This window comes from Populus nigra, chromosome 1, assembly GCF_951802175.1.
Source record: "Populus nigra chromosome 1, ddPopNigr1.1, whole genome shotgun sequence".
Classification (NCBI taxonomy): domain Eukaryota; kingdom Viridiplantae; phylum Streptophyta; class Magnoliopsida; order Malpighiales; family Salicaceae; genus Populus; species Populus nigra.
Genome location: NC_084852.1, coordinates 3859330 through 3884854, shown reverse-complemented (window position 1 = coordinate 3884854; position 25525 = coordinate 3859330). Strand labels below are relative to the sequence as shown.

General features: G+C 32.3%; 2 protein-coding genes and 1 long non-coding RNA gene across 3 annotated transcripts; 1 reads left to right on the top strand and 2 right to left on the bottom strand.

The window, feature by feature from the left end:
- Positions 1 to 734: 734 nt before the first annotated feature.
- Positions 735 to 7485, bottom strand: LOC133685303 (lysine-specific demethylase JMJ18-like). Its single transcript, XM_062106892.1, has 11 exons — positions 7022 to 7485; positions 6162 to 6233; positions 5714 to 5791; positions 5132 to 5638; positions 4811 to 5035; positions 4315 to 4476; positions 3480 to 3848; positions 2103 to 3345; positions 1893 to 1996; positions 1585 to 1776; positions 735 to 1368 (listed from the first exon to the last, which is right to left on the bottom strand). The coding sequence occupies exons 1-11, from the start codon at positions 7061 to 7063 to the stop codon at positions 1012 to 1014; spliced, it is 3351 nt and encodes a 1116-aa protein (XP_061962876.1). The 5' UTR covers positions 7064 to 7485; the 3' UTR covers positions 735 to 1011.
- An 8354-nt stretch (positions 7486 to 15839) lies between these two features.
- On the bottom strand, positions 15840 to 16852 carry LOC133685705 (uncharacterized). Its single transcript, XR_009839153.1, has 2 exons — positions 16457 to 16852; positions 15840 to 16372 (listed from the first exon to the last, which is right to left on the bottom strand). It is a non-coding gene; the product is annotated as an uncharacterized LOC133685705 (long non-coding RNA).
- Positions 16853 to 20232: 3380 nt separating this feature from the next.
- Positions 20233 to 23380, top strand: LOC133698857 (G-type lectin S-receptor-like serine/threonine-protein kinase At1g67520). Its single transcript, XM_062121952.1, has 7 exons — positions 20233 to 21523; positions 21606 to 21707; positions 21797 to 21975; positions 22070 to 22280; positions 22393 to 22630; positions 22704 to 22857; positions 22943 to 23380. The coding sequence occupies exons 1-7, from the start codon at positions 20362 to 20364 to the stop codon at positions 23189 to 23191; spliced, it is 2295 nt and encodes a 764-aa protein (XP_061977936.1). The 5' UTR covers positions 20233 to 20361; the 3' UTR covers positions 23192 to 23380.
- Positions 23381 to 25525: the final 2145 nt, after the last annotated feature.

The window sequence follows — 25525 nt, the reverse complement described above, 5'->3', positions numbered from 1 at the left end:
ATTTTTTTTGGAGGTTTATATATAATTATTTATAAAGTAATTGTTGATGTTGCTATAAAAATCTCTAATTTTATTTGAATATATATATATATATATATATATATATATATATATATATATATATATATTATTCTCTAATTGGAATGTAGTTCTCCCTCCACTAAAATGCGGCATCTTCAAATATTCAAGTGTGTCGTCTCTTTTGGTGTTTCAGAATCTCTCCTTATCTATATTTTGTGGGTTTAATTGGTTTTTTTAATTAAAAGAAATTAAATTATTGTTCTAATCCTAAAATTTAAAATAAAAATTCAAGATTAACAAAAACTAAAGGGAAACACCGTAAATTGTGTGTAAAAACATTGTTTTCACGGTTTACATTGAGATTTATTCATGAAGCATATTAATCATTATCAAATATATAATTTTTTTTCTATTTTAAAACATTGTAAAACAAACAAAATGCCATTAAAAAATTAAAAAAAATGGAATCAAGAATTTTTTTTGTACTTTCAGAATAATGTTTCCATTATTATCTTGGGATCCCAAACATGTCATAAGATGATATACTTGGAGCAGAAAGCTCCAACCATGCCTGGGAATATAGCCTTTAGAAACCTGTTGGATTCTAGACAGCTATGAGTTCCGTCTGTGTCAGTCCTAATTGAATCTACTGCAAAATTTGGAACTCAGTTTATTCTTATAGACATATTCATCTATAAATCAAAGGCAATACAGAAAGGAAACCAAGTTAGAACTCAATGAAATTTAGAAAGGAACATGGTGGGAACAAGGGTTCCTAATGTACAAAATCACCCTTGTGGTCAGTTGGCATCAGCAATCAAGATACTGTATCTACATTACGAGCAGGCACGCTGCAAAATATTTGAGCGTGACTCGTGCCTGGGAACTCTTTCCCTTTTATGAACTTTTGAAAAAATTGGGCCTGAATTATGAGAAAGTAAGCTACTCTCAATGAGAAAGAATGATGGAACCTAAACATATTCTTTTTATTTATCTACTTGTTTTCTGAATCTCCTCCATCAGTGTTGTGAAAGCTTCTCTTCGCTCAGCACTTTGTGCGTCACTGTGGAGTATTCTGTGCATTGTTTTCAACTCTTCCTGACTAGCTTTCTTGAATAAGCCTCGCAGCACGTGCTGCACATCTTCGTCAACTGAGCGATGACCTCCTATGAATAAGCTACCAGGTTCCTGTGTCAAAAGGTTAATGTCAATTTTTTCCTTCATTTTTGTGAGACAGCAACTTGATCCAAACGGGGGCTGCTTGGCTTCCCTTGTATTCCTCAAATTAACAAGCCTGTGATTCCAGTATTCCACGCAACGATGATCAGGGTCAAGAGCCTCGATAGCCTGGAAGTAATTTTGTCAGAGTCAACATTTGAATTCAGATACTACAATCAGATGTGGGCAACACAACGTGCCTCTACAGCATGTGTGCTGCAAACTCAAATATATTATGTAATTCCAATTTAGAAAATATTACAAAAGTCTTATCAAGCGAATGCTATTAGATTCAATAATTCTATGTAACAGAAGCCACTGATTAAATGACATGTAGAAGTATACCTGAACAATTGGTGGGGAGAGGAATCCAAACATTTCAATCCCATTAATACTCTGCGAAGGGGGAAGGTTTCTTTCTCCTAGGCTGTTTCGTCTTCCAATTTCATCATTTAGTCTTTGCACCACCATCTCCCAGCACTTCTGAATTGAAACATCTGTTGCTAATGTCTCACCAGGGAATTTTTCTAAAGATACCTGAAATTCAGAGTGTCATTTTGAAGGCCAGACAGGTTCAACTCTAAAACTATAAATCGATATTTTTCATCTATCCTAAACACATACTTCTGAAATATATAAAGAAAAAAACCAACCTTGAAAAGAGGCCCAAGAGGCCCAGCATCCCGTACTTCTGAAATATAGGAACATTTTTTTATGGGATCATGCACATTAAAGAACTTAACCCGGCTTTTAAATCCTGCAAAAATCAACCAAAATTGAAAGAATATATCAATACATAAAATGAATAGCATAAACAGAAACATGAATAAGAAAATCCACGCAAACATCATACAACAGTGTACCTTTAGGGAAAATGGCCTGCTTACAGCACCAAAGCTTTCCAAACATGACGGATCCTACATTTATTGGTTCTACACAAGGATTCAATTTCTTTACTGGAATGCTTTGGTTAGTTGCAGGTCTTACATCTAAGCCACCCTTACTCATTTCAGTTTTGAAGCTCTTTGCTGGCCTCACTGAATGTGAACGTGAAAGATCAACCCCAAACAACTTATTACGAGATGCAAAAGTATCCTGAGTAAACATTGGATAAGAAGGGTTATTTTTATTTGACAATTCCTGTAACTTAGCTTCACAATCTCCAACAGCTTGCTCCCTGTCTTGTTCTTTTGCCGCATCTGAACTGCCATTAGTTGCAGGTCTTACATCTAAGCCACCCTTATTCATTTCAGTTTTGAAGCTCTTTGCTGGCCTCACTGAATGTGAACGTGAAAGATCAACCCCAAACAACTTATTACGAGATGCACAAGTATCCTGAGTAAACATTGGATAAGAAGGGTCATTTTTATTTGACAATTCCTGTAACTTAGCTTCACAATCTCCAACAGCTTGTTCCCTGTCTTGTTCTTTTGCCACATCTGAACTGCCAGGCGTCTCTTGCATACATGGTGAACCATGTGTCTCCTTCACATATGAGATTGCTTTGTTATCACAGCCATCAGATTCAAGCAGATGCTTACTTTCCTGATCAATAAGCATAACATCAATATTCAAATCAATGCATCCCTCTTGCTTCACCTTATCTTTGTTTTTCATTACTGGAAAGCTGTTGTGATAACTCTCTGACTGGATTACTTCTGAAGAAGTATTGCTATTAAAACTGCAAGAGCCATTGGTGCTCAATTTTTCTTCTGTTTTTTTAGAACAACGTGGACTTTCCTTAAGTTCCAGCTCAGGAACACGAGTGCCATTATCACCAAGAGAAACTAATCCCTGTTCATCAGGGCAGTCTTTCAGACCATATGATTCTCCCTCCAGCCCATCAACCAGAGTGTTCAATTCATCCATAGTGTAGCGGAGAAGGACATATCTGTGGTCTATTTCACATGAACAAAAATGGCTTGCGTGTTGAAGGCATGCAAATCGTTCAGGGGAGCACTTACAGCTGGCAGAGGATAAATGCAAGTCATAGAAGCATGAGAAACATTCTCTCTCGTTTTGCAAATCAAAGTCCTTTTCCATCTTTTGCAGTTTTAAATTAGTCGGAAGGCACTTTATTCTTTCCTCCTCCATCTTTACCCTTGTCTGTCAATAGTATCATCTTGAAAGAATCAGTACTCTAGATGGTACTCGAGTAGACTTTCAATAATGTAAGTATCTGAATATACAAGCATTTATCATGTATGCATCTCAACACAAGAGAGAGAGAGAGAGAGTACCTTAACTGCTGCAGTGAGCACTCCATCCTTCCCACAGACACTCATCCACCTTAAATTTTCAGAAGTTTCCTTTCCAAGAAGTAATAACTCCCTAAGGGCACGGTTTGCTTCCTGAGCTGCTCCCATCAGTAGCTTGTCATGGGATATAGATGTTTTGCGCCGTTGCTCACTGTAAAGCTCAACTGCATGCTGTCCATGTGCTAACCAATCAACAGGGGCTACATTCACTGCCTCTGCACAGTTGAAGCCACAATTAAAGCCAGAGTGGTATGCTCTAGGAAAGGTTAGAACAAACTCCCCAGAGTGTTGGACCACCCGATAAACTGGTACACCCTCAGCTTTTAAAACTGAAGGAGATAGTTGAGTTACCTGTACCCAAAAAAGGAATTACCATGTTAGATAACTTCTTACAAAAATTGGAAGCGAAGCAAGGTCAAAACAAAAGGTCAAAAGCCTTTAATCCTTATGGATTCTTTACATAATATGATAGAGCCATCACAATGGATCAACTTAATCATTGAGCTAAGAAATTTACAGAAAGCTAGCCACTGATGCATTGATTACAGGGGTCATTATTAGCTCAAAATTTGTGAAGACTTCAGTTAAATGATTTAGTAGTATGGCAATCAGGCTGGAAGCATCGGCAGAACAAATCATTTTCAAGGTTCATATATTGGACAGCTATTTAATGCCATTTCCTTCTTGTTTGATTTGTGCTCTTTCATCTTCATTCTTCAGACATCTCCGGAACTTTTGCAGCTTTTATCAACAAATAACCTCTTAAACAACTCATTTAAGATCTGAATATTAAAATACAAAATAGTCATCTTCTTACCAGTCCATGAAGTAGATCAGGCTGTTCTTCAAACAAATCAGGTAAATGTTTTCTCATTGCATCCTCCAAATTGGAAGCATGGCTTTCAGGTACTCCGTACCATATCTTTGGATCACCCCAATGTAAATAGTTTAGCGAATATAAGTGGTGGTCCTCAACATGCTGTTTGAACACCAATTGAAATGGTGAAAAGGGGAAGAACAAATCAGTAAAAAAATGGGAAAAAGGTAAATCCAACTACACAGGAATAGATGCAGTACAAACAATTGATATTAGCTTGAATGTAAAGAATAATATTGATCGATTTATAGTACTAAGCTGATAATGCTAGATAGACAATAAGCCTAAAAGCATCAATAACTAGTGAAATAGGCCGAGAAAACTTGATGCATGCCTCTCTAATGTTGAAGTTAATTAAACTAAACCTGGCAGAGCCCACTTGTATTTATCACTTTATTCCTCTAGATCTTTGAAAATAGTAGTTCCAGTTACTTACCCAACAAAATGATGAGAAACACATTCCAACATACAGCCATGGAACTAAAACTCCTGAGATATCACATCCTTCAAAACACAGCACAGAACCTGGCAGACGTGGTAAGTTGTTTAGATTCCACCCAGATACCACATACTGATCTGAATCACCTTCAGTCATCAAGGCTGAAGCCTTAGGGAACCCACTTCCAAATGTTGCTGTTTCCAAATCAGCTCCATAGAGTACCTGCAATATGATAAGAGAGGAATATTGTTGAAGTTAAACATACATATAAATCAAGATACAGGAGAACCAGTCATATAGAGAGCCATATTTTCACACCTTAACCTCGTCAGTTGGTTTTTCAACAATCCGCCAGTATTCACCTTCAATATCCTCGACAGAAGGCTCCCATTTTTGGGTTTCATTCCCATCATCCATTAGATCCTTCGTTCCAAAGTAGCACTCTTTGAAATAAGCAGCTTCTTTCTCAAACTCTTCAAGTGTGAAATCAGAACCAGAGTGGAATCCAAATGTCTCATCAGTCTCAGAGGCAACATTTCCTTCTGAACTAGAATTGGTAAGTCTCCTCTTGCGTCTCCTCGTTGTTCCCATCCTCGAAAATCTCCTTTTCCGTTTCCGACTTTTAGATTTTTTTCTCATTGGCTCCCTATTTTGAAGCAACTCAACATACTGAATTCTTGTAGAAAATTTAGCATGTTCCCATATATCTTTCTCTTTGAGGCGGCAAGGTGGACTCCAAGAAGGTGGAGGGACAATCCGGCATATACCATACAACTCTGCTTTCGCACGAATCTTTGATATATAACCAAGTGTATCTTCAAATTCCTAAATAAAGAGGTATGCTACATGTTATAAATGAAATATAAGATAACACTATCATCAAATGCACCAAAGGAATACCTCAACAGTTGGATAAAACACTGGAGCATCATCAATGAGAGGCCTACAAGCTTCGACTGGATCCCATCTGGCTGTTACCTGTACCACATGAATAATAATATCTTACTAAAATAACCATCAGGAATTAAATGGGTAATGACATGACGATATTTGGATATCCCACAACAACTAATCTAGTTCAGTCTGTTTCAAGGATTGGATTTTGCTCCATGAAAAAGAAAAATCAGACGATATATTTGTCAATCTAAATAATAAAATAAAATACCAGCAATGTATGGTATTGCAAAAATATATTTCAGTTGTTCACACTACAAAAATAAAACTTCAAGAACAAACACTATTACATTAGATACTCCGAAAGCCATTGAAGACAAATGTTTAATAATTTGAATTTGAAAAGAGTACACACACAACTGCCACAATTGAAAACCAATTCAACTGTCTATACCTTTTGATTTTGGGGACTTCTTGGGCCCTTAGGGGTATTGTCACTTCTCCAAGATTGCTTAATAGAATGATCCTGCAAAACATTATTTATTCAATTACTTATCTTATTAAAACTCAAATTCAAATTCATATGCCTCATCCAGGCACTCAAGCTGTTATACAAAACCAGATCCTATTATACAACCAAGTTATTGTTTTGTATGCAAACCCTAAACATAGTCTTAGCCACATGGTCAGAGCACTAATCAGGAATAGCTGGGCACACCCACTTGATATCGATAAAACAATCTAAAAAAACAATCAACTGAATACAAAAGAACATAGAACATCATAATTGGCTATCACAATCCGATTGAGCAAGAAACCATAGTTTTTGCAAGAATCACTTATAAGATCATAAAACAAATTCCATAATCCTTCTACAATTGAATTCCTCGATTCATTGACAGCAAATAATCAATACACATTGTATTCTCAATGATTTGTTTCAGGTAAAAAAAACATGAATGATCATCAAAACATCAAAACTTTATGACTAATATTCTGATTAAATGACAGGCATATGACCATTAACAGCAAATAATCAATACACATTGTATTCTCAATGATTTGTTTCAAGTAAAAAAACATGAAAGATCATCAAAAGATCAAAACTTTATGACTAATATTCTGATTAAATGACAGGCATATGATCAAAGATCCAGTCTTTTCAACAACCCAGATTGGTACAACGCAGATAATAACTATATTCAAAACCAATAACGCCAATCTAACACTAAAACAATTCAATCAATGAGAAACAAAACACATAAAGATCACAACTTTAGAGCAAATAAAATCATGGGACAGAATCAAACGAACCTCTTTGACATGAGAATATGCAGGAGATTTGAACTGTTCCATTGACTAATAAAAAACGAAAGAACTAACCTAACCAAAAATCAAAACCCAGAAAGAAAAACTATGTCCTTCTCTTCTTCTCCAACAAGAAGAAACCTAACCCTTAATTTCCTTCTAACCCAATTGTGCAAGTAAGAAACGGTTTCTTTCTCTCATAAAATCCAATACTAGGATTTTATTGAAAGAAGCAAAAGGAATGACTTGGGTTTTCTTTTATGTGATTTGATTTGATTGGCAGAAAGAGAATAATAATAATTAAAAGAATGACAAAGCAGGTGAAATCAAAACAGAATTTTTATTTCTTTATTAAAAATAGAATAAAATAATAATTTTATTTAAGAACGGTTAAGGTTGAAAAGGATTGGAAGAGGTTTGAATGTGATGAGGAAATACGAATCAGTCTCCTACTCTAATTTGGTAATCCAATTAATTCAGATTATACGTTTTATTTTATGTAATTAAGTAATAAAATAATAATAAAATAAAAAAGGTGGGGTCAGAGAGAGAATCTATTGGCACGCAATTGGTAGGATATTGTTGTGTAGAGAGAGAAAGCCGTTAAGTCTTAGAGAGAGAGAGAGGGGAAGAGAAGGTCAAGTCCTCGAGAAAAGGAAGTTATGTTACCCGCTAAAACGCACGCAGTTTTAACGAAATTCATTCCAAAACCGACGAAGTCTGCCACCTGTTTTTCTTTCTTCCTTCAGTAGGGACTAGCACATTGCGCCAGTGTTATGAGGTCGGCCGGCCGGCCGGTCAGCGAGTTGATCTAAGTAGTTTGTCGACCAAATCTTTAATTTCAGCCGAGTCTTAAATTAATTTAAATAAAAATTAATTTGATATAATCTAAGACAATCAGACTAATCTATCCTAGATGAATAAAATCAAACTTTATAAATATCTAATTTAACTTTTAATTTTGTAATGCGTTATTGTATTCGTACGTATGCTTGCACCTTTTTTATGATAGAAATAAAAGTTTCTAATTTAAAATTTATTGGATAAAGATAAAAATACCACTTGATTTATAAACTCAAATCAACAATATAAACAACATATATATTTAATGTATAAAAACATATATTAAAATATAAGTTAATATGAGTAAATAGACCAGTATTATTAAAAATTATTATTATAATATAATCTTAAAATAATATTAAAATCTAGTTGATATTCAATATTTATGGTTACAAGTCTCCATAAAATATCATTATTATTGTTATTCTTGTTTTGTTTTTGTTTATTTATTAATTTTCTTATTGGGTGGTGGGTGGTATCTTAGTTTTGGTTTTTATAATTTATAAACATGGTTAAAAAAATCTAGGCCTGTGTAATTATTTATATGAATAGTAAACCAGGTTAATATATATATATTTAATTATCTTGATGTTAACGAGAAAGTATAACTGAATAATTTCTTCGTGTTCTAAAAATGGCGAGCCCAACTCTGAGTTGTAAAATTGAGGAGCCATCATGGAAGAATTACTTAAATCCAACAATCCTTGAATTTGAGTTCGACTTTTGACAAAACTAGCCCAGCCATGACCAACAGACTTGGCCCATCATACACAATTCAAGACCCCGAGGGAGTTTTTAATTTGAGCAAAATATTTTAGAAATTGGATTTGACTGGTTTTCTTAGATCAATTCAGATTTGATTAAACTTGTTTGTTTTAAAAGTATTTTTAAAAAAATAATTATTTTTAATTTTTTTTTATATTTCAAATTAATCTTTTTAATGTTTTTAAATCGTTTTGATGTGCTGATATCAAAAATAAATTTAAAAAAATAAAATAAAAATATTATTTCAATGTATTTACAAGCAAAAATCATTTTAAAAAGCAATTACTACTATAATACCAAATTAACTCTTGATAACACTAGATTTACTTGTTTTTTTGGAAAGTATATTTCTTCCCTCCCTCTTGCCTCTCTCCTCTCCTAGAAAAATATCATGGCCATTGAAAAAAAAATTACATCAGATTTGATATCTATTTTTTTAATTATAATATATTTAGTTTTGAATTCTTTATTTAATTACTATTTTTTTTCAATTTCATTTCATCTTTTGAGATTTTCATATTCATTTTGGTCCTTATTTTTTTAGTTATTTTTATCTTTATTTTAATTGAAATTGTTTTTCAATTTTATCTCTTATGAGTTTTATATGTCAAATTTAGTTCTTATTCTTTTCAAATCTATATTTTTTTTTATCCTTTTTTTTCAAATTTATCCCTAGTTCTTTTGGTTGTTTGAGAATTTTATATTGTTTTTTTTTATTTGCCTTTTATGCAATGATCTAGCCGCATGATCTGCGTCATAAGTTCTGAAGGCTAGACTGGACTGACTTCAGTTATTTTTAATATTTGTTTTAATTTCATCCATAATCATTGTGTTCGTTGGAAATTGATGTTCTTTGTTTTTAACATTTTTTTTCTATAGAGTTATCTTCATATTATATCCTAGGACACGGTTTTTTTCAACAGGTTTACCAGGTTTGGTTAGATTTTTTTTTATTGTTTTTTAATTATTTTTTTTAATTTGACCCTTCAATATTAGATTGGCTTGAAAATTGAGTTTCATAATTTTATTAAATTTGTTTTTCACATAGTTATCTCAGTCTCATAATTAAATTATAGATTTGCTTTGATTTTTGCTAAAGCCGAATGATAAAATTTTTTCATGTTTGATTCTTTCAGATAATATAATTTTTAGAATTTATCTATGTCATAGCTCAGACATTCCTAAGTCAATTTCTTTTTTGGTTTTTTGGACTCCTAGTGGATCATTGAGCAGCAATGACAGTTTCGAAATTGTTGACTGGATGTCAGGACTTCTAAAATAGTAAATCTAACAAAAACATTTTTCAAGTTTGAATAAACATCACCAAGCCTAAACAAGATCAACGTGATAACTACCGCTTAATAGGCACCAAAGAAAATGATTACATTCAGGATCAGATGTATTCTATTGGGAACATTTCGATGGTGTTTGGAAATAGTATCCGTTGTTTTTTAAAATATTTTTTACTCGAAAAACATCAAAATAATATATATTATTTTATTTTTTTAAAATTTATTTTTGATATCAGCACATTAAAACAATCTAAAAATATTAAAAAGTTTAATTTAAAATAAAATTAATTTAATTTTTAATAAAAAAATAATTTAAAATTCACTCACAAACCTTTCTTATTGTCTAGGCCACCAAGGAACGGGACCAAGGTTGTTAAAATCGCGATTTTAACACGGCACGGAAAATGCAAACCAAACTCGGATCGTAAAAACGGATTGTAAAATCGTAAAATCATAAGGAGTTTTAAAATACATTAAAAAAAATTCATGCTTCAAATAAAAATTCATAGCACTTTAAAATACATGGTTCAAATAAAAATTCATACATAATTTAAATAAATTTTTATTAATTCATAATTAACAAACTTTTTGTTATATATTACAATTCACAAAACTATAATACTTTCAATCTGCTTCAGTACATATACTATATAATTAATTTTTTTTGTAAAATCAGGTAGAGACACATTCTAATTTCCATATTCCACATACACATTCAATCAGGCAAACACATTCCATTAAAATCATTCCATCAATTCATCATATTAAAAGAACTCAATGCTTTTACAGTTTTACAAAACATTATCAGGAATCCTATCTGGGGCAATACTGATGGATTTTGGTGCAAGGACCTTGATCAGGATACTAAGCAAAACATTAGCTTTACACTAAAATAATTAAAATCATTCCATCAATTCAATTCATCATACTAAGCAAAACATTATAAAATCATTCCATCAATTCAATTCATCAATGATGTACAGGGGAATATTACACTATTACAGTTTAACATTTTGAAGGCCTACACAGGGGAATATTACATCATGGGCAATCACATGAAGGCTGAAGATACAGAGGAGCAACTTACGGTGAAGAGGAAGCCGTTGATGATGAAGGCTGAAGAGGAGAGCGATGTCGCCTGCTGCTGTTGATGAAGAGGAAGTCGTGAGCTGTTGATGATGGAAAAGAAAGAAGATCGTTGCTGGCTTGCCGCTGTTGATAGAGGAAGCCGTGAGCTATTGATGATGGGAAAGAAAGGAGATCGCCGCCGCCTCGCCGCTGTTGATGAAAAGGAAGCCGTGACCGTGAGCACTGGTGACTAGAGTGAAGACTGGACTGAAGACCGGACCGATGATTGGGTCACTAGAGTGAAGACTGGACTGATCGTCGCCGCTTTTGTGGTAGCCAGTTGGTTAATAAAGAAGGAGATTAGGGATTTGTATTCAGTGAAAAGGAAGAAACACCCAAAATGCGATCTAACGCGATGATTGGAGTGAAGATTTGGAGTGACTGTGCATTTAGCTAGCCAATAGGTGTCGGGCAGCTGGAGCATGGGAGAAACATTTACTTCAGTTTATGCGCATTGGTGAAATCGTTCAATCGGTCCTGAAATCGTGATTTTATGATATTTCACCCGATTTTTATTTTTCCAAACGATTCAACACGCAAAGCATGTTTTGACTTATAAAATCATACGATTTTATGAGTTAAAACGTGATTTTAACAACCTTGAGCAGGACACAAAGTTGGTCTGGATAGGTTAAGGAGGGAGGTTAATCCGGACATCCCATAGAAAAGCGAGGTCGAGCATTATATGGAGGTGAGGTGAAACATCATTAGCCAAGACGTACATGTATTGTAAATAAATAGTATATTGTCATATTCTTCATTACAGGTTGGATTAATTTTATTTAAATATAAAAAAATATTAAGAGTATGAAATTTATTTTAATTATGTTATTAAATCTGGCCAAGTAAGTTAATTTTAAAATTTCTCGACTCAACTCTTTATTTAACTCAAGTTTTCAATTAAACCATGTGGGAGTTAGCTCAATTTAAATTGATCGATTTCATAGGTCCAAATACAACCTTGACAGATGATAATATGACTTAACTTTTAAAAAAAATTTCAAGATGATAATTTTTTTAAACAATATTAAGACAATGACAGATTGGATTGACCTTAGTCCCTCCATGATCCGGGTCATGGACTCTATTGGGTTTAATAAATTTTTTTTATTAAATTCGATGATAAAAATAGATGCTTATAAAATTGAGTACCAACTTAAAAATAGACACTTATTTGAGACAATTATCCCTATAGAAAGCTAACAAAAATCCATAATGCAATCTATTTTCCAACCAATCAAATATTAAAGGATAAAATAAAAAAACAATAAATTAAAAACAATTAAAAGACCAAAAACAAAAAAAAAACATATCCTATCAGTGGGTAAACTCATCAAACTTGTGAATCAGATAAGCCGGGTTAGCACGTCAAACCTATGAATTGGGTTATGGACTCCACTGTTATTATAATTTGTTTTTTTAAAATTATTTTTTATTTAACTATATGATAACAAAAATAGACAATTGCGAAATCAAATACTAAGCCAATACCGAGATGTTTTTTATAGATCGCGATAACCTCATAAAAGAAGAAACGAAACCAATTATAAAATTGAATTCCCAATTGACCTTCTATCTAAGAATAAAATAAAAAAAACTAATTAAAAAAGTTAAACTTACGAGACCCACAAACCAAGTCAACTAGCCAAACTTGTGAATAGGTCCATGAACTTTATAAAGTTCAATAACATAACTTTTCTTTGAAACTATTTTTTTTAACTATATGAATAAAAATAAATGATAAAAAAGTTAAGTTCAATTAAAAAAAAAGACACCCTACCAAACTCGTAAACCAAGACAAACCCGCAAACCATGCTAATCTTATAGAAAGATAAAATAAAAAGAAATAAATTATGAAGTCAAATTCTCAACTATTCCAATATTAATAGATGAAATAGGCAAAAAACAATTTGAAAAAAAATCATAACAAAAATTTAAAAACAAAAACAAAAAAGAAAGAAAGCAAAACATTGTGGATTACTATTGTCATTCACAATGCAATGTGTGTAGATAAACAATGATTTCATCACACCCTTTAATTTGTTACTTTATAAAGTTTAATAACATGACTTTTCTCTAAAACTTATTTTTTTAACTGTACGAGAAAAAATGAAAAGTCAAGTTCAATTTAAAAAAAGACAACCCACTAAACTCGTAAATCAAATTTGAAAAAAATCATAACAAAAATTCAACAAAAAAAAGAAAAAGAAAAAAAAGCACTATGGATTACCAATAAGTGTTGGGTGAATAGTGGTTTCCCCATATATATATATATATATATATATATATATATTACTTTATAAAGTTTAATAACATGATTTTCTTCTAAAATTATTATTTTTTTAACTATATAAAAAAAATAGACTATAAAAAAAGTCAAATTCAATTACAAAAAGAGAGAGAAAAAAAAGAAAACCCCACCAAACCTATAAACTGCGACAATTGAGTTAACCCGAGTTATATTGCAAATTCGTAAACCACGCTAACCTCATATAAAGACAAAATAAAAAGAATTTTTTTTGACAAAAGCAATTTTATAAAAAATCATAACAAAAAAAACTAACAAAAAGGAAAGGAAAAGGAAAAAAAAACATGTGTTCAAGCAGGAAAAAAAATCAATCAGAAAAACATTGTAGCAATTCACGATATTTTATTTTGTGAGGAAAGTTAAAATATTTTCCCCACATACTTTACTTATTGTTAACTAGTTTGTAGATTTTTTTTAACAAAAAAAAGTATTTTTAAGTCTTAGGAGATTGTTTGGCTTTTTTTACAAAGATAAATTTCTATTAATGAATCTCTTGTTTATCTTAGCTAACACAATATTTTTTTTAAATATTTTATGATTATTAAAACAAAAAAAAATATCAAAATAATATTTCTATTTTTATGTGATTGAAAGCTAAGCAAATAATAAATGTGATAAAGCCTAGTTCAAAATCTATTTAATCATTTTAAAATTAAAACATCAATTTCAATCGATTTTTGATCAAAATTTTATTATTATTATTTGCATGTTTAGATGGGATAAATAATAATTGCAAAAACATTATTCAAATTCAAATAAAAAATTATTATAATATTTAAAAATTATGTTAAAATTAAAGAGTTAGTGAATTAATAAAAGTTTTTCATAGTGTAAAAACAAAAGGGGCTCGAACAGAAAAAATGAAAAATTCAGCAACGAGCCGACTCAGTGCCGGCCCTTCTTTATTTATTTTTATTTGTTAAGGGGTTGTCTGCCCCTTATTTGTTTTTTTTTTTAAATAAAATGTAACAGTTGACAGCTGTTATAATATAGATACTTGAGAGTATGGTAGCGGTTATTTTTTAATTTTTTTTTGTTTTAAAATACACTAAAATAATTTTTGACATCAGCACATCAAAATATAAAAACATCACAAATATATTAATTTAAAACAAAAAATTTTCAAAATTAAAAAAAAAACACTTTTCAACTGCCGTGCAAAACAACTAAGCCTGTCAAAATCCATGTCAATTAGCTCTATCGACTTTAAAAAGCATATAAATTTCAACATGTTTCAAACTTTTGAAATTGAAATCGAGCAGTAACATATATTTTTTTAGTTTTCTAATTGGTTAATTTATTTTTTTTAGTTATTTTTTGATTTAATCAGTTTTTTCTCACCTTTAAATTTTACTCAATCAAATTATAGAATTTATAGGGTGTTTAAAAGTATGGTAACAATAACTTTTTAAAATGTTTTTTTACTAAAAAATATATCAAAATAATAATTTTATATTTTTAAAAAATTATTTTTGACAATAACATGTCAAAACGATATAAAATTATAAAAAAAAATCAAATTTTTGAGAAACACAATGAAAGAAATTAAAACAAGTCAAATTTAGGGTATGTTTGGTATTGTGGTAGTAGTTGATTTTCAAAATATTTTTCATTTAAAAATACATTAAAATAATATATATTTTTTATTTTTTTAAATTTATTTTTGATATTAATATATATCTGAAAATAAAAAAATAAATTTAAAATAATAGAAAAATATTTTTTTTTAAATTCTCTTGAAAATACTTTTAAAACGAAAAATAGAAAAGTAGGACTATAGCTGCTACCAGGCTTCAATGTTCCTTCCAAGAAGGCAAGAACATGCATGTAAAGACAGATAGGCAAGAACATACATACTGTAAGGAGAAAAGTAGAGTTCAGACAAAAACTGGCAGAGACCCATTGCAAGTTGTGAACCCTTCTCGATCTTTGGCCTTTTCTTATTCTTTGATTGCACATTTTCCATCCCTTTTCTCTCTCGAATTTATGTTTGATTGTTCATATCGATTAGTTTTTTGCACAGTTTCCATCCCTTTTCTCTCTCGTCAAATGTGGGAATTTATGTTTGATTGTTCATGTCGATTAGTTTTTTGACTAGTCTGCATTGATGTGAGTGCTGGCTTCAAATTGGCCTTGGAATATACAGGCAACGCGGATGGTTCTCTTCTTTCCATTGATCAGCACATCCCCTCCGAAATTCTCTTGGATTTTGACAGTTCCTTTCAATTAAACTTCGTAGCTAGTAAAGGTCTAGTCTCGGTTAGCTAAAGAATTTTTGCATATCTATGTTAGGGAACAAAGATTATACGTGCACACGAGTATGATATGACGATGCCAGGGTAGATTATAATTTTTGGTATTTAATTTAATTCTTATTGCGATGATAAAAAAAAAAAGAGTTTAGAGAGTGAAATAAAAGAAAGAGAGAATAAAGGGACTCATGTGATTAGCAACCAAAAAAAAAAGAAGAGAATATGCAAAAGAAAAAAATAAAAATTATTAGTTTAGGATCATACTAAACTGGAAAATCAATAAAAGAATGTTACACATTATTTCATGCTATCTCTTAAATTAGAACATTGCTAGCTGCATAAGCTTAATTTTAACATTTAGCGTAAATTTGATTCAGGCATGGGAGCTATGGAAAGCAGGTAGCCCATTTGAGCTGGTGGATCCACCAATACTAAGAGAATCTTGCTCTAAAGACCAAGTCTTGAGATGCATTAACGTTGGCTTGCTATGCGTGGAAGACAGCGCCATAGATAGGCCAACCATGTCAGATGTTGTATCAATGTTAACAAGTGAAGCACAGTTACCGTTGCCCAGACAGCCTGCGTTTTCAAATCCAAGAACTGCCATAGACGACGCAGCAATGAGTTGAAGGAATCCAGAAAGTAGTTCCAGGAATTACTTATCCACTTCAATTATGTATGGACGATAGTTATTTGATATTTTCAAAACTCGAGTCCTCAAGGACAATCTCTTGCGAAGAAGAAAAAAGAAGGGAATTCGTCGATTCATCTGAAAAGTATGACTGTTTGTTAGAAAAGATGAATCTGCAAAGTGCAAATTATTACAAAAGCATAGATTTAACTAATAACTCACAGGAAAGAAATATATCTAGCCTTTACAAGTTTTCTCGAAACTAAACAATTGTCTCTGAATCACATAATCACAAATCATACTCTAGATTGAAAACAACATAATATGGTGGCTTGATGATGGAATCAGCATGAGATCAAGAAGCTCTTCCCATGCCTTGAGAATAGGTAAGCAATCTATGAAGCAATGTGCATAGAAAAAACTGATAATGGAATTGGCTTGATGACCAAGGAGGCATGACTTTTTGTAATGAATTTCTTAGTCAAGAAATTGATAGCCTATCTTTTATCATATTTAGAGCAGAAAAGGTAGGCTTAGATATACTATGTAAAAGCTGGTTCGAGGATACACACACAGTTCATATACACGTGGAGGTCTAAGATAAACACAGAAAAGATAGGTTTTTTTGAACAATTATCTTATATGATGATAATGGATATCACCAAATCCAATGATATGGATATTCGAAACCGATTAATAAGGTATAAATATCTAGATTTTTTTTATTGTCATCCATAATTGAAGCCGAAAACTAAATTAAGCTTGCGTCTGCCTTGAGGAACATTTTTTAATGGAATCAGAACAAAAATGGCGACCATTATACTGTATGGAGAAAAGTAGAGCTCAGGCAAAAAATGGCAGAGACCTATTGCTACCTTGAAGAACAGTTTGTTGAAGACAACTTGCAAGTTGTCAAATCTGGGAATTTTTGTTTGACTGTTCTTGTCGATTAGTTTTTTGACTAATCTGCATTGATGTGAATGCTGACTTCAAATTGGCCTTGGATCCTAGAGTCAATTTTGTTAGCTAGGCAAAATTGAGCTTGGAAATCTAGGACCATTCTGCTGATTCAAGGAATGTCAAACTTATAGAGGCGGCTGTAGTTGTAGCTAGAATCCGATAAGGGAAGCTATAAGTGATGGGTTTTTTTTCTTTTTTTTTTTTTTGAGCAGAGAGGGTTTCTTTTTCTTCTTTCTAATTTTCCTTTTTATTTTATTTTTTATTTTTTTATTTTTTTCTTTTGTCTCCTCTCAGAGGTATCTAATTTGTAAGAAGATTCTTTTTTTTATTATTATTATTATTAATGAGATCCATGAATTTTATAGTCAAAGATTATTTTTTCCTTTCTTGAACCATGCAACATCTCTCTTTTTCCTCTTTGACTTCATTAATTAGATCCATAATTAGGGATTTTCTATGTATCCTCATTAAAACCTTTCCATGTAGTCTAGATCAACCATAAATTTTCCAATTTTATTTCAATCTCGACTTTATGAAAGATGATTCCCTTTTATTTTAAATCTTTCAATTTTCATTTACATGATCTTCTATTATATTATTTGATTCTCTATTTTTCTTGTTTTTCACCTACTCCCTAATCCTTTTTTATTTTTATTTATTTTTCATTCCTATTTTTATTTTATAAAAACTAGTCACACAAAATAAAATAAGTGAAAGTGATAAAAACCAATAAATGATAAATCAACAAATTGCATCAGGAAAATATTTTTTTGAAAAAATTAATATTTTTTAAAAATATGCTGAAAGATAGGGGCAAAATGGTTTATGACAATTGTCTCTCTTCTATAATTATTATGGTACAAAGACATTGAAGAAATTATTATTTTTTTAGCTTTGTATAGTAAGTTTGTAAAGAAAAAAAAAATATCACTGGTAATTTCAATTTTTTTTAACCTATTGAAAGGTGACTTTAGCTCAACATGAAAAAAATAGTCTCATTGAAAAGTAACTTCCATTAAAATAAAATAAAACAAAGTCAAATTGAAAGGTAACCAACATTCACATGAAAATTTAAAGGGGTCAAATAGAGAGGCAACAAACCTTGGTGTGAAATTCAAAGGGGTCAAATTAAAAAGCAAGCATCCTCGACATAAAACTTAATATGGATCAAATCAAAAGGTAACTAACCTAAACACAAAACTTAAACGGGACAATTCAAGAGACGACCAACCTCGGCACGAGACTTAAATGGATCGATATTTAAAATGAAATTATCATTGAATTAATAAAAACACATTATTTTTCATGAAATTATCTTTCATGTTTTGGGACTAGATTGTAAATTTAAACAAAAAGGGTTTCTTTTTATTTTTTATTTTTTTCTTTTTCTTGTCTCTAATCTATAGTGTTGAGCACCCTAGAATTATAGTGTTGAGCACCTTAGAAAATAAAACTCAATAATTAATGGAAAAATCTTTTTTTTTATTAATAAGATCCATAAATTTTATGGTAAAATATTATTATTTTTTTCATTTTTGAAATGTGCAGGATTTATCCCTTTTTTTATCCTCCATTTTTGTTGCTTATTATCATCTCACTCCCCAACCTTTTTATTTTTATTTATTTATTATTCCTATTTTTATTTTATAAAAACTATTCATAGAAAATAAAATAAATGAAAGTACAAAAAAACTAATAAATGACTATAAATCTTCTTAATTGTATTGAGAAAACATTGTTTGAAAATTTTTATATTTTAAAAAATATATTGAAAAATAGAGATAAAAATGAATTATGAGAGATATAAGGCAATTATGCAATAGACTTTAATAATATTAATCAATCAAGATGATAAACCAAGGAGATTATGCTGCAATTTCAGCAGAGAAAACTGAAAAGTCTTACCCTATAGATGTTAACCTAATAGGTTTTGGAGACAAGGCTAGTATTGTATACAAATACACCTGGCGTTGCGGTTTAAATATATATTTTTTTAATATGTTTTTGTACAAAAACAAATCCTGAATAAAATTCAAAAAATTTATGTACATATTTAATTAAATAAATTAAGAACTATTTATACAACAAAAAAAAATTTAAGTCTAATCCTTACCTATCAGAAGGTAATTAGCTAAATTTATGACTCGGGTCATTGACTTAATTGAGTTCAACATTGTTTTATAATTTTTTATCTATAATAAACACCTATAAAATTAAGAATTAATCAAATATCAAGGTGATTGGAAAAAAATCAAATAGAAACAAATTAAGTTGCTCAATTAATAATCAATTAAATATTAAGTAATGAAATTAATTTTTTTTTTAAAAATACCCAATTGTAATGGATACAAATGAAAAAAAAAAGCATAGGCTCTCGGAGTTGAATGTCCTAGAGGTCTTGAGCCTTATTTTTTAAAATTTTCTTAATTAATTCTTTCAGAAAAATCATAAATAACATGTTGCCTGCCCTATCCAAATTCCGGTTACCTCATATCCATGAAAAAACAGGCTAGGCTATTTCAGAAAAAAATAAAAACTCATTTTCAACCATATTTTAACAAAACAAAAAAGCCTAAACACCATACAAATCATATCCATAGCCTCTAATAACCTAAAAATTGGCTCAAAAACCCATAATTAACCCAAAATCAAAATTATTTTTGGGCTCAAATTTACCATTTTAGGTAAGTTTAAGAGAAGACAACACTTAGGTTAAATTCTCTCCATAAAAAAGAACTTATTAACACCGAAGTCACCCTTTTTTGTGGCTAGAATCGGTCTCAACCGAGATTTTCTCTCTCTATCACCAGAATCCAGTCGTTTTCTTTCTGCTCTCTCTAACCAGAGATCAAAAACTAAGAAAGATGAAGTCTAGGATCAAAATTGAATTTCATGAATTTTTAGGGACTTATAGTTTATGATTTGAATGAATTTTTAGGGACTTATAGTTTATGCTGCAATTTTTAGGGATATACACACACATGCACACCATCTTATTTTTCTTTCAATTTCTTATGAAATTAGAAAAGAGAAAAGGTCAATTTCATTGATTAACGAACTGGCTGGTCAAAATTGTTGGCTTCATTTTTTATTAAATTTCAGGTAGATCATGAAACATGGCTCATCATCTATTGAATGCTTCTTACTTTTTTCTTCCTTGTTCATGAATGTTACCTTCCATGGCTAGAAGGATCTACCGGTTCCTTTTGTTTTGCTTCTGTGCCTCTCACGTTTTGGCAGCAGACACACTGTACCAAGGTGGTGATTCCCTCAATTCTTCCAATACTCTAGTTTCCAAAAATAGGCTCTTCACTTTAGGATTCACGAGACTTGGCTCTGCTGAGTCGAATGCTACCTACTTGGGAATATGGTACAACAACGACAGAAGCCACCCTTTTTGGCTAGCCAACAGAGACAAACCCATAGCAGACAATTCAGGGGTTCTTGCAATAGATGGATCAGGAAATATGAAACTCACCTACTCTAGAGGTGATCCTGTTGAGTTCTATTCAAGTCAATCTTCTACAACCAATATAACAGCTATTTTAGAAGATTCAGGCAATTTTGTTCTCATAGATGAAAATTCTAGCAGCCAACAGGTCTTATGGCAAAGCTTTGACTTTCCTACTGACACAGTCTTGCCTGGAATGAAGTTAGGGATCAACCATAGAACTGGCCAAACCTGGTCCCTCGTGTCGTGGTTGAGCGACATAGTACCCACTCCCGCTGGTGCTTTCACTTTGGAATGGGATACTAATGGAAAGGAGTTGGTCATTAAGCGGCGAGATGTAATTTATTGGACTAGTGGACTATTCAAGAGCAATACAAGTTTCGAAATTCCTTCTCTGGATCAAAGTTTTAAGATAGTTTCTAACGCAGACGAGGATTACTTAATGTTCAACGTTTCTCCAAAACAATTTACTGCTCAGGGTCAAAGAAATTTTTCAATGTGGCAGTTGAAATATGATGGGAGCATAGCAGATCAAAGAACTGGACGAAAATATGGGGGCACAGCATGTACAGGAAATAACACAGATATCGATGGTGGTTGCGAGAGGTGGTCAGGACCGGCATGCAGGAGCAATAGGAACAGTTTTGAATTGACATCAGGTTCCTTTGTTAACACAGTTCCTAGGAAGTACGACGATAATTCTAGTCTTAGCATTAGTGATTGCATGGACATCTGCTGGAAAGATTGTCAATGTGTTGGTGTTAGTACCAGAGGCAATAATGCCAACAATACTGGATGTACGTTTTTTTATGGAAGCTTTACACAAGACCTGAGTGTAAATGCAATTCAATACCATATCATTGTTCAAGGCTCTTCAGGTTAGCTGTTCTTTCGTTATCTGGTTATCAGTTTATAACCCGACAATGTAATTAATTTTAAATAAATTCTCATTGGATGTAGGGAAAAGGAATTGGATATGGATTATTTTAGCTTCTGTGGGATTTGTTTCATTGATGGGGCTCGCGGGACTCTTGTGGTATCTGAGAAGGAGAAGACTTCGAGGTAACATTTTCTAAATAACAAACAAATTTACTGATTTTAAGACTTGTTGAATTCCGGGATTAGCTTACTTATCATATCAATCTGAGCAGAGAAGTATCTCAATGAGTTGCTGACATTGGATTCAACGAACGAGACGCTTGAACTCGAAAATGACGGAAACAAGGGCCATAATTTAAAGGTATATAGTGCAGCAACAATTATGGCTGCTACAAATTCCTTTACTGCAGACAATAAACTTGGACAAGGTGGCTTTGGACCAGTTTACAAGGTAGTTTGTTAAAAATTACTTCAAGAAAACGATTGAAGAACTTATTAACTTATATCTGAGACCAAGTATTGAATTGAGAGCTGTTTTACTTCAGGGGAAATTGCCGGATGGGCGAGAGATAGCGGTAAAAAGATTGTCTAGAAGTTCAGGACAAGGGCTGGTGGAATTCAAAAACGAGCTTATACTCATAGCTAAATTGCAACACATGAATCTTGTCAGACTCCTAGGGTGCTGCATTCAAGGGGAAGAGAAAATGTTAGTGTACGAATACATGCCTAATAAAAGCTTAGATACATTTATATTTGGTGAGTTAATTATGCCATCATACTATAAAGTGAATGGATCTCTGTTCTTGAAAGGTTTTGCACTTGGATGAATAACATTGTTGGAATATTCACTGTTATGTTTTAAATGCAGATCAATCAAAAAGGGAGGTCATAGACTGGAAGAAGCGATTTGAAATCATTGAAGGGATAGCTCAAGGGCTCCTTTACCTTCATAAGTACTCGAGATTGAGGATAATTCACCGAGATTTGAAGGCTAGCAACATACTACTTGATGAAAATCTGAACCCCAAAATTTCTGATTTTGGCATGGCAAGAATTTTCAAGGTCAATGATTTAGAAGGAAATACAAACCAAATTGTTGGGACGCGGTAAGTATAGATCTATGTGTCATTACTCTGTTAAGTGCTTAAAAATAACATTACATTCACTGTGTCCATACAGTGGTTATATGTCCCCTGAGTATGTCATGGAGGGCATTTTCTCTGTGAAATCTGATGTCTTCAGTTTTGGAGTTCTACTGCTGGAAATTATAAGTGGTAGAAGGATCCAAGGCCTCCCTGAAATAGACGGTCACCCTCTCAATCTTGTGGGATTTGTAAGTTCATTTCATGCAACCTCATAAATTATACATTGCTAGCTGCATAAGCTTAATTTTAACATTAAACGTAAACTTGATTCAGGCATGGGAGCTATGGAAAGCAGGTAGCCCATTTGAGCTGGTGGATCCAATACTAAGAGAATCTTGCTCTAAAGACCAAGTCTTGAGATGCATTCTTGTGGGCTTGCTATGTGTAGAAGCCAATGCAGTGGATAGGCCGATTATGTCAGATGTTATATCAATGCTAACAAGTGAAGCACAATTACCACTTCCCAAACAGCTTGCATTTTTCAATGCAAGAAGTATTGCGGAAGAAAAGAGCTTCAGCTAGCCTGCAGAAAGTTTCGTTGTCAACTATGGATGCGAGATAGCGGTTAGAGCGTTAGATGGTTTATTTCTCCTCAGATTTTGCATGTCGTATGTCTTTTTGGAGCAGACAAATTCTCCATCAGTATTTTGTATAATAAATTATAATATAATAGATACAATGATAATAACACAGTAAATAATTGAATATAAACCTCTAAATGTTTGTTCACATTGCTTCAATAATATTCAATTTTTTAATTATAAATTATAATTGTTTTTAAAAATATATTTGATACATATATAATATCACATAGCGCTTCAATTTGGTAGTTAGTCAGAATTTTCTTCTTTTTCGTCATCAATTGAATTGTCATCACCTTTATCACAATCTTCAATATGGATATCATCTTCTTCATCGACATTTGCTTGTCCGCTAGAGCTCAAAACAAAATTCAACTCCTTTGTGTCAACATCAATAAGACTATCATCGAAAACATGAAAATTTGAATTTTCTTCCAATTCAATCGAAGGAGCAACTCGATATGGTTCAACCAACTCACTAACTTGAAAGACTTCATCTCGCACACTTGTGTCTTCGTTCTCATCCTGAACAACCTCGACACGACCCCGGGGTTTTGTTTTTAAAACGGACAACCAATCCACTCTTGATCGATCCTTTCTAGATGAAGGGGTGTATGTGTAATAAACTTGTTGACATTGCTTTGCGAAAACAAAGACATTGTTTATGTTGCGGAGTCTAGCTTTTGAGTTGATTTCGACCAGACCATAGTGCGAATCAACTCTGATTCCTCTGCCAGTCATGTCATACTAATAGCATTTGAATAAAAACACTCTATTCTGCTCGTTATGATATTGCAGTTCGACGACCTCTTCTAATCTACCATAGTAGTCAACTTCTAACTCACTACTAGTGGATCCCTTAACACAAACACCGTTGTTGTATGTTATTCTTCCTTGCCCGTATTCTTCAGTATGGAAAACATATCCATTGAAAAAATACCCGTTGTAGCACTTACATTTTCTTTCAGGCCCCAGGCTTAGTAAAGACAATGACTTAGGCGCACTCCTTCCCTTTTGATAAACCTTGTATGTAATGTACATCAATAAACAGTAAATGAATGAGAATCTCGTAATGACATGCATACATACAGTAATTTTGCAAGTTAGAATGAGTTTGTGATAGTGCTTACATGTGTTCTGAACCACGTGGCAAACTGTTCATCTTGTAATTGAAAGATCTGGGATTCAGTCAGCTATGAGTTATTAGAGAGCAAATATTGTCGATGTTGCTTGCAAGTGATAATGAGTGTATGATATTACAATATATAATTAACAGTATATTACTAACAAAGTTTAATTAGTATAAACTTACTGAATAAAAGGTCTCAACTCATCACAGTTAAATAGAACATAGTTGTGTGCTTGTTTGAACTCTATTTCCGACAAATATCTTCCTCTTATGGCATTTTTAGGTGTGGGTCGTCCAATATTGGAGAATATTGACAAGTTCCCACTGGAAGACACTTCACCGCCATCATCATGCTGTGGAACGCAATTGATTCTCGTTCTCAGATGAGGTTTGAAATAGTACGAGATAAATATTGAGATCTCCTCAACAATATAGGCCTCACATATCGAAGCCTCAACATGTGCCTTGTTCTTAACCTTTTTCTTGAGATTAAACAAGTACCTGCATTGAAATATTAATCAAGTATTTTCAATTAAGAAAAACATATAAAATACTTTTATATATGAATTACATTGCAACTGTAATATCTAACCGTTCGAATGGGTACATCCATCTATATTGGACCGGTCCTCCAGCTTTTGCCTCGAACGGTAGATGTATAGGGAGATGCTCCATTGAGTCAAAAAATGATGGAGGGAATATCATCTCAAGTTTGCATAATGTCTCGACGATATTTGTTTGAAGCCTCTCAATGTGATCAACATTCAACTTGCTCGAGCATATATCTTTGAAGAAATGACTGATCTCCTTGAGTGCATCCCATATTCCATTTGACAACAAATCACGAAAAGCTAATGGGATGAGTGTTTGCATAAACACGTGGCAGTCATGACTCTTCATTCCATATAATCTGCAGTCCTCTATATTAACCAGCCTTGATATGTTCGATGCATGTCCATCCAGAAACGCAGACTCTTAAGCCATTTGTAGACTAGCAGTTGTGCGTTTTTCTCTAACACGAAGCTTGCTTTTGGTTTTGCGACCCGTGACTCATCATAAACCAACTCCATATTTTTCCGGTTACAGTATAAAGCTATATCCAATCTAGCCTTGATGTTGTCCTTTGTCTTCCCCTTCACATCCATG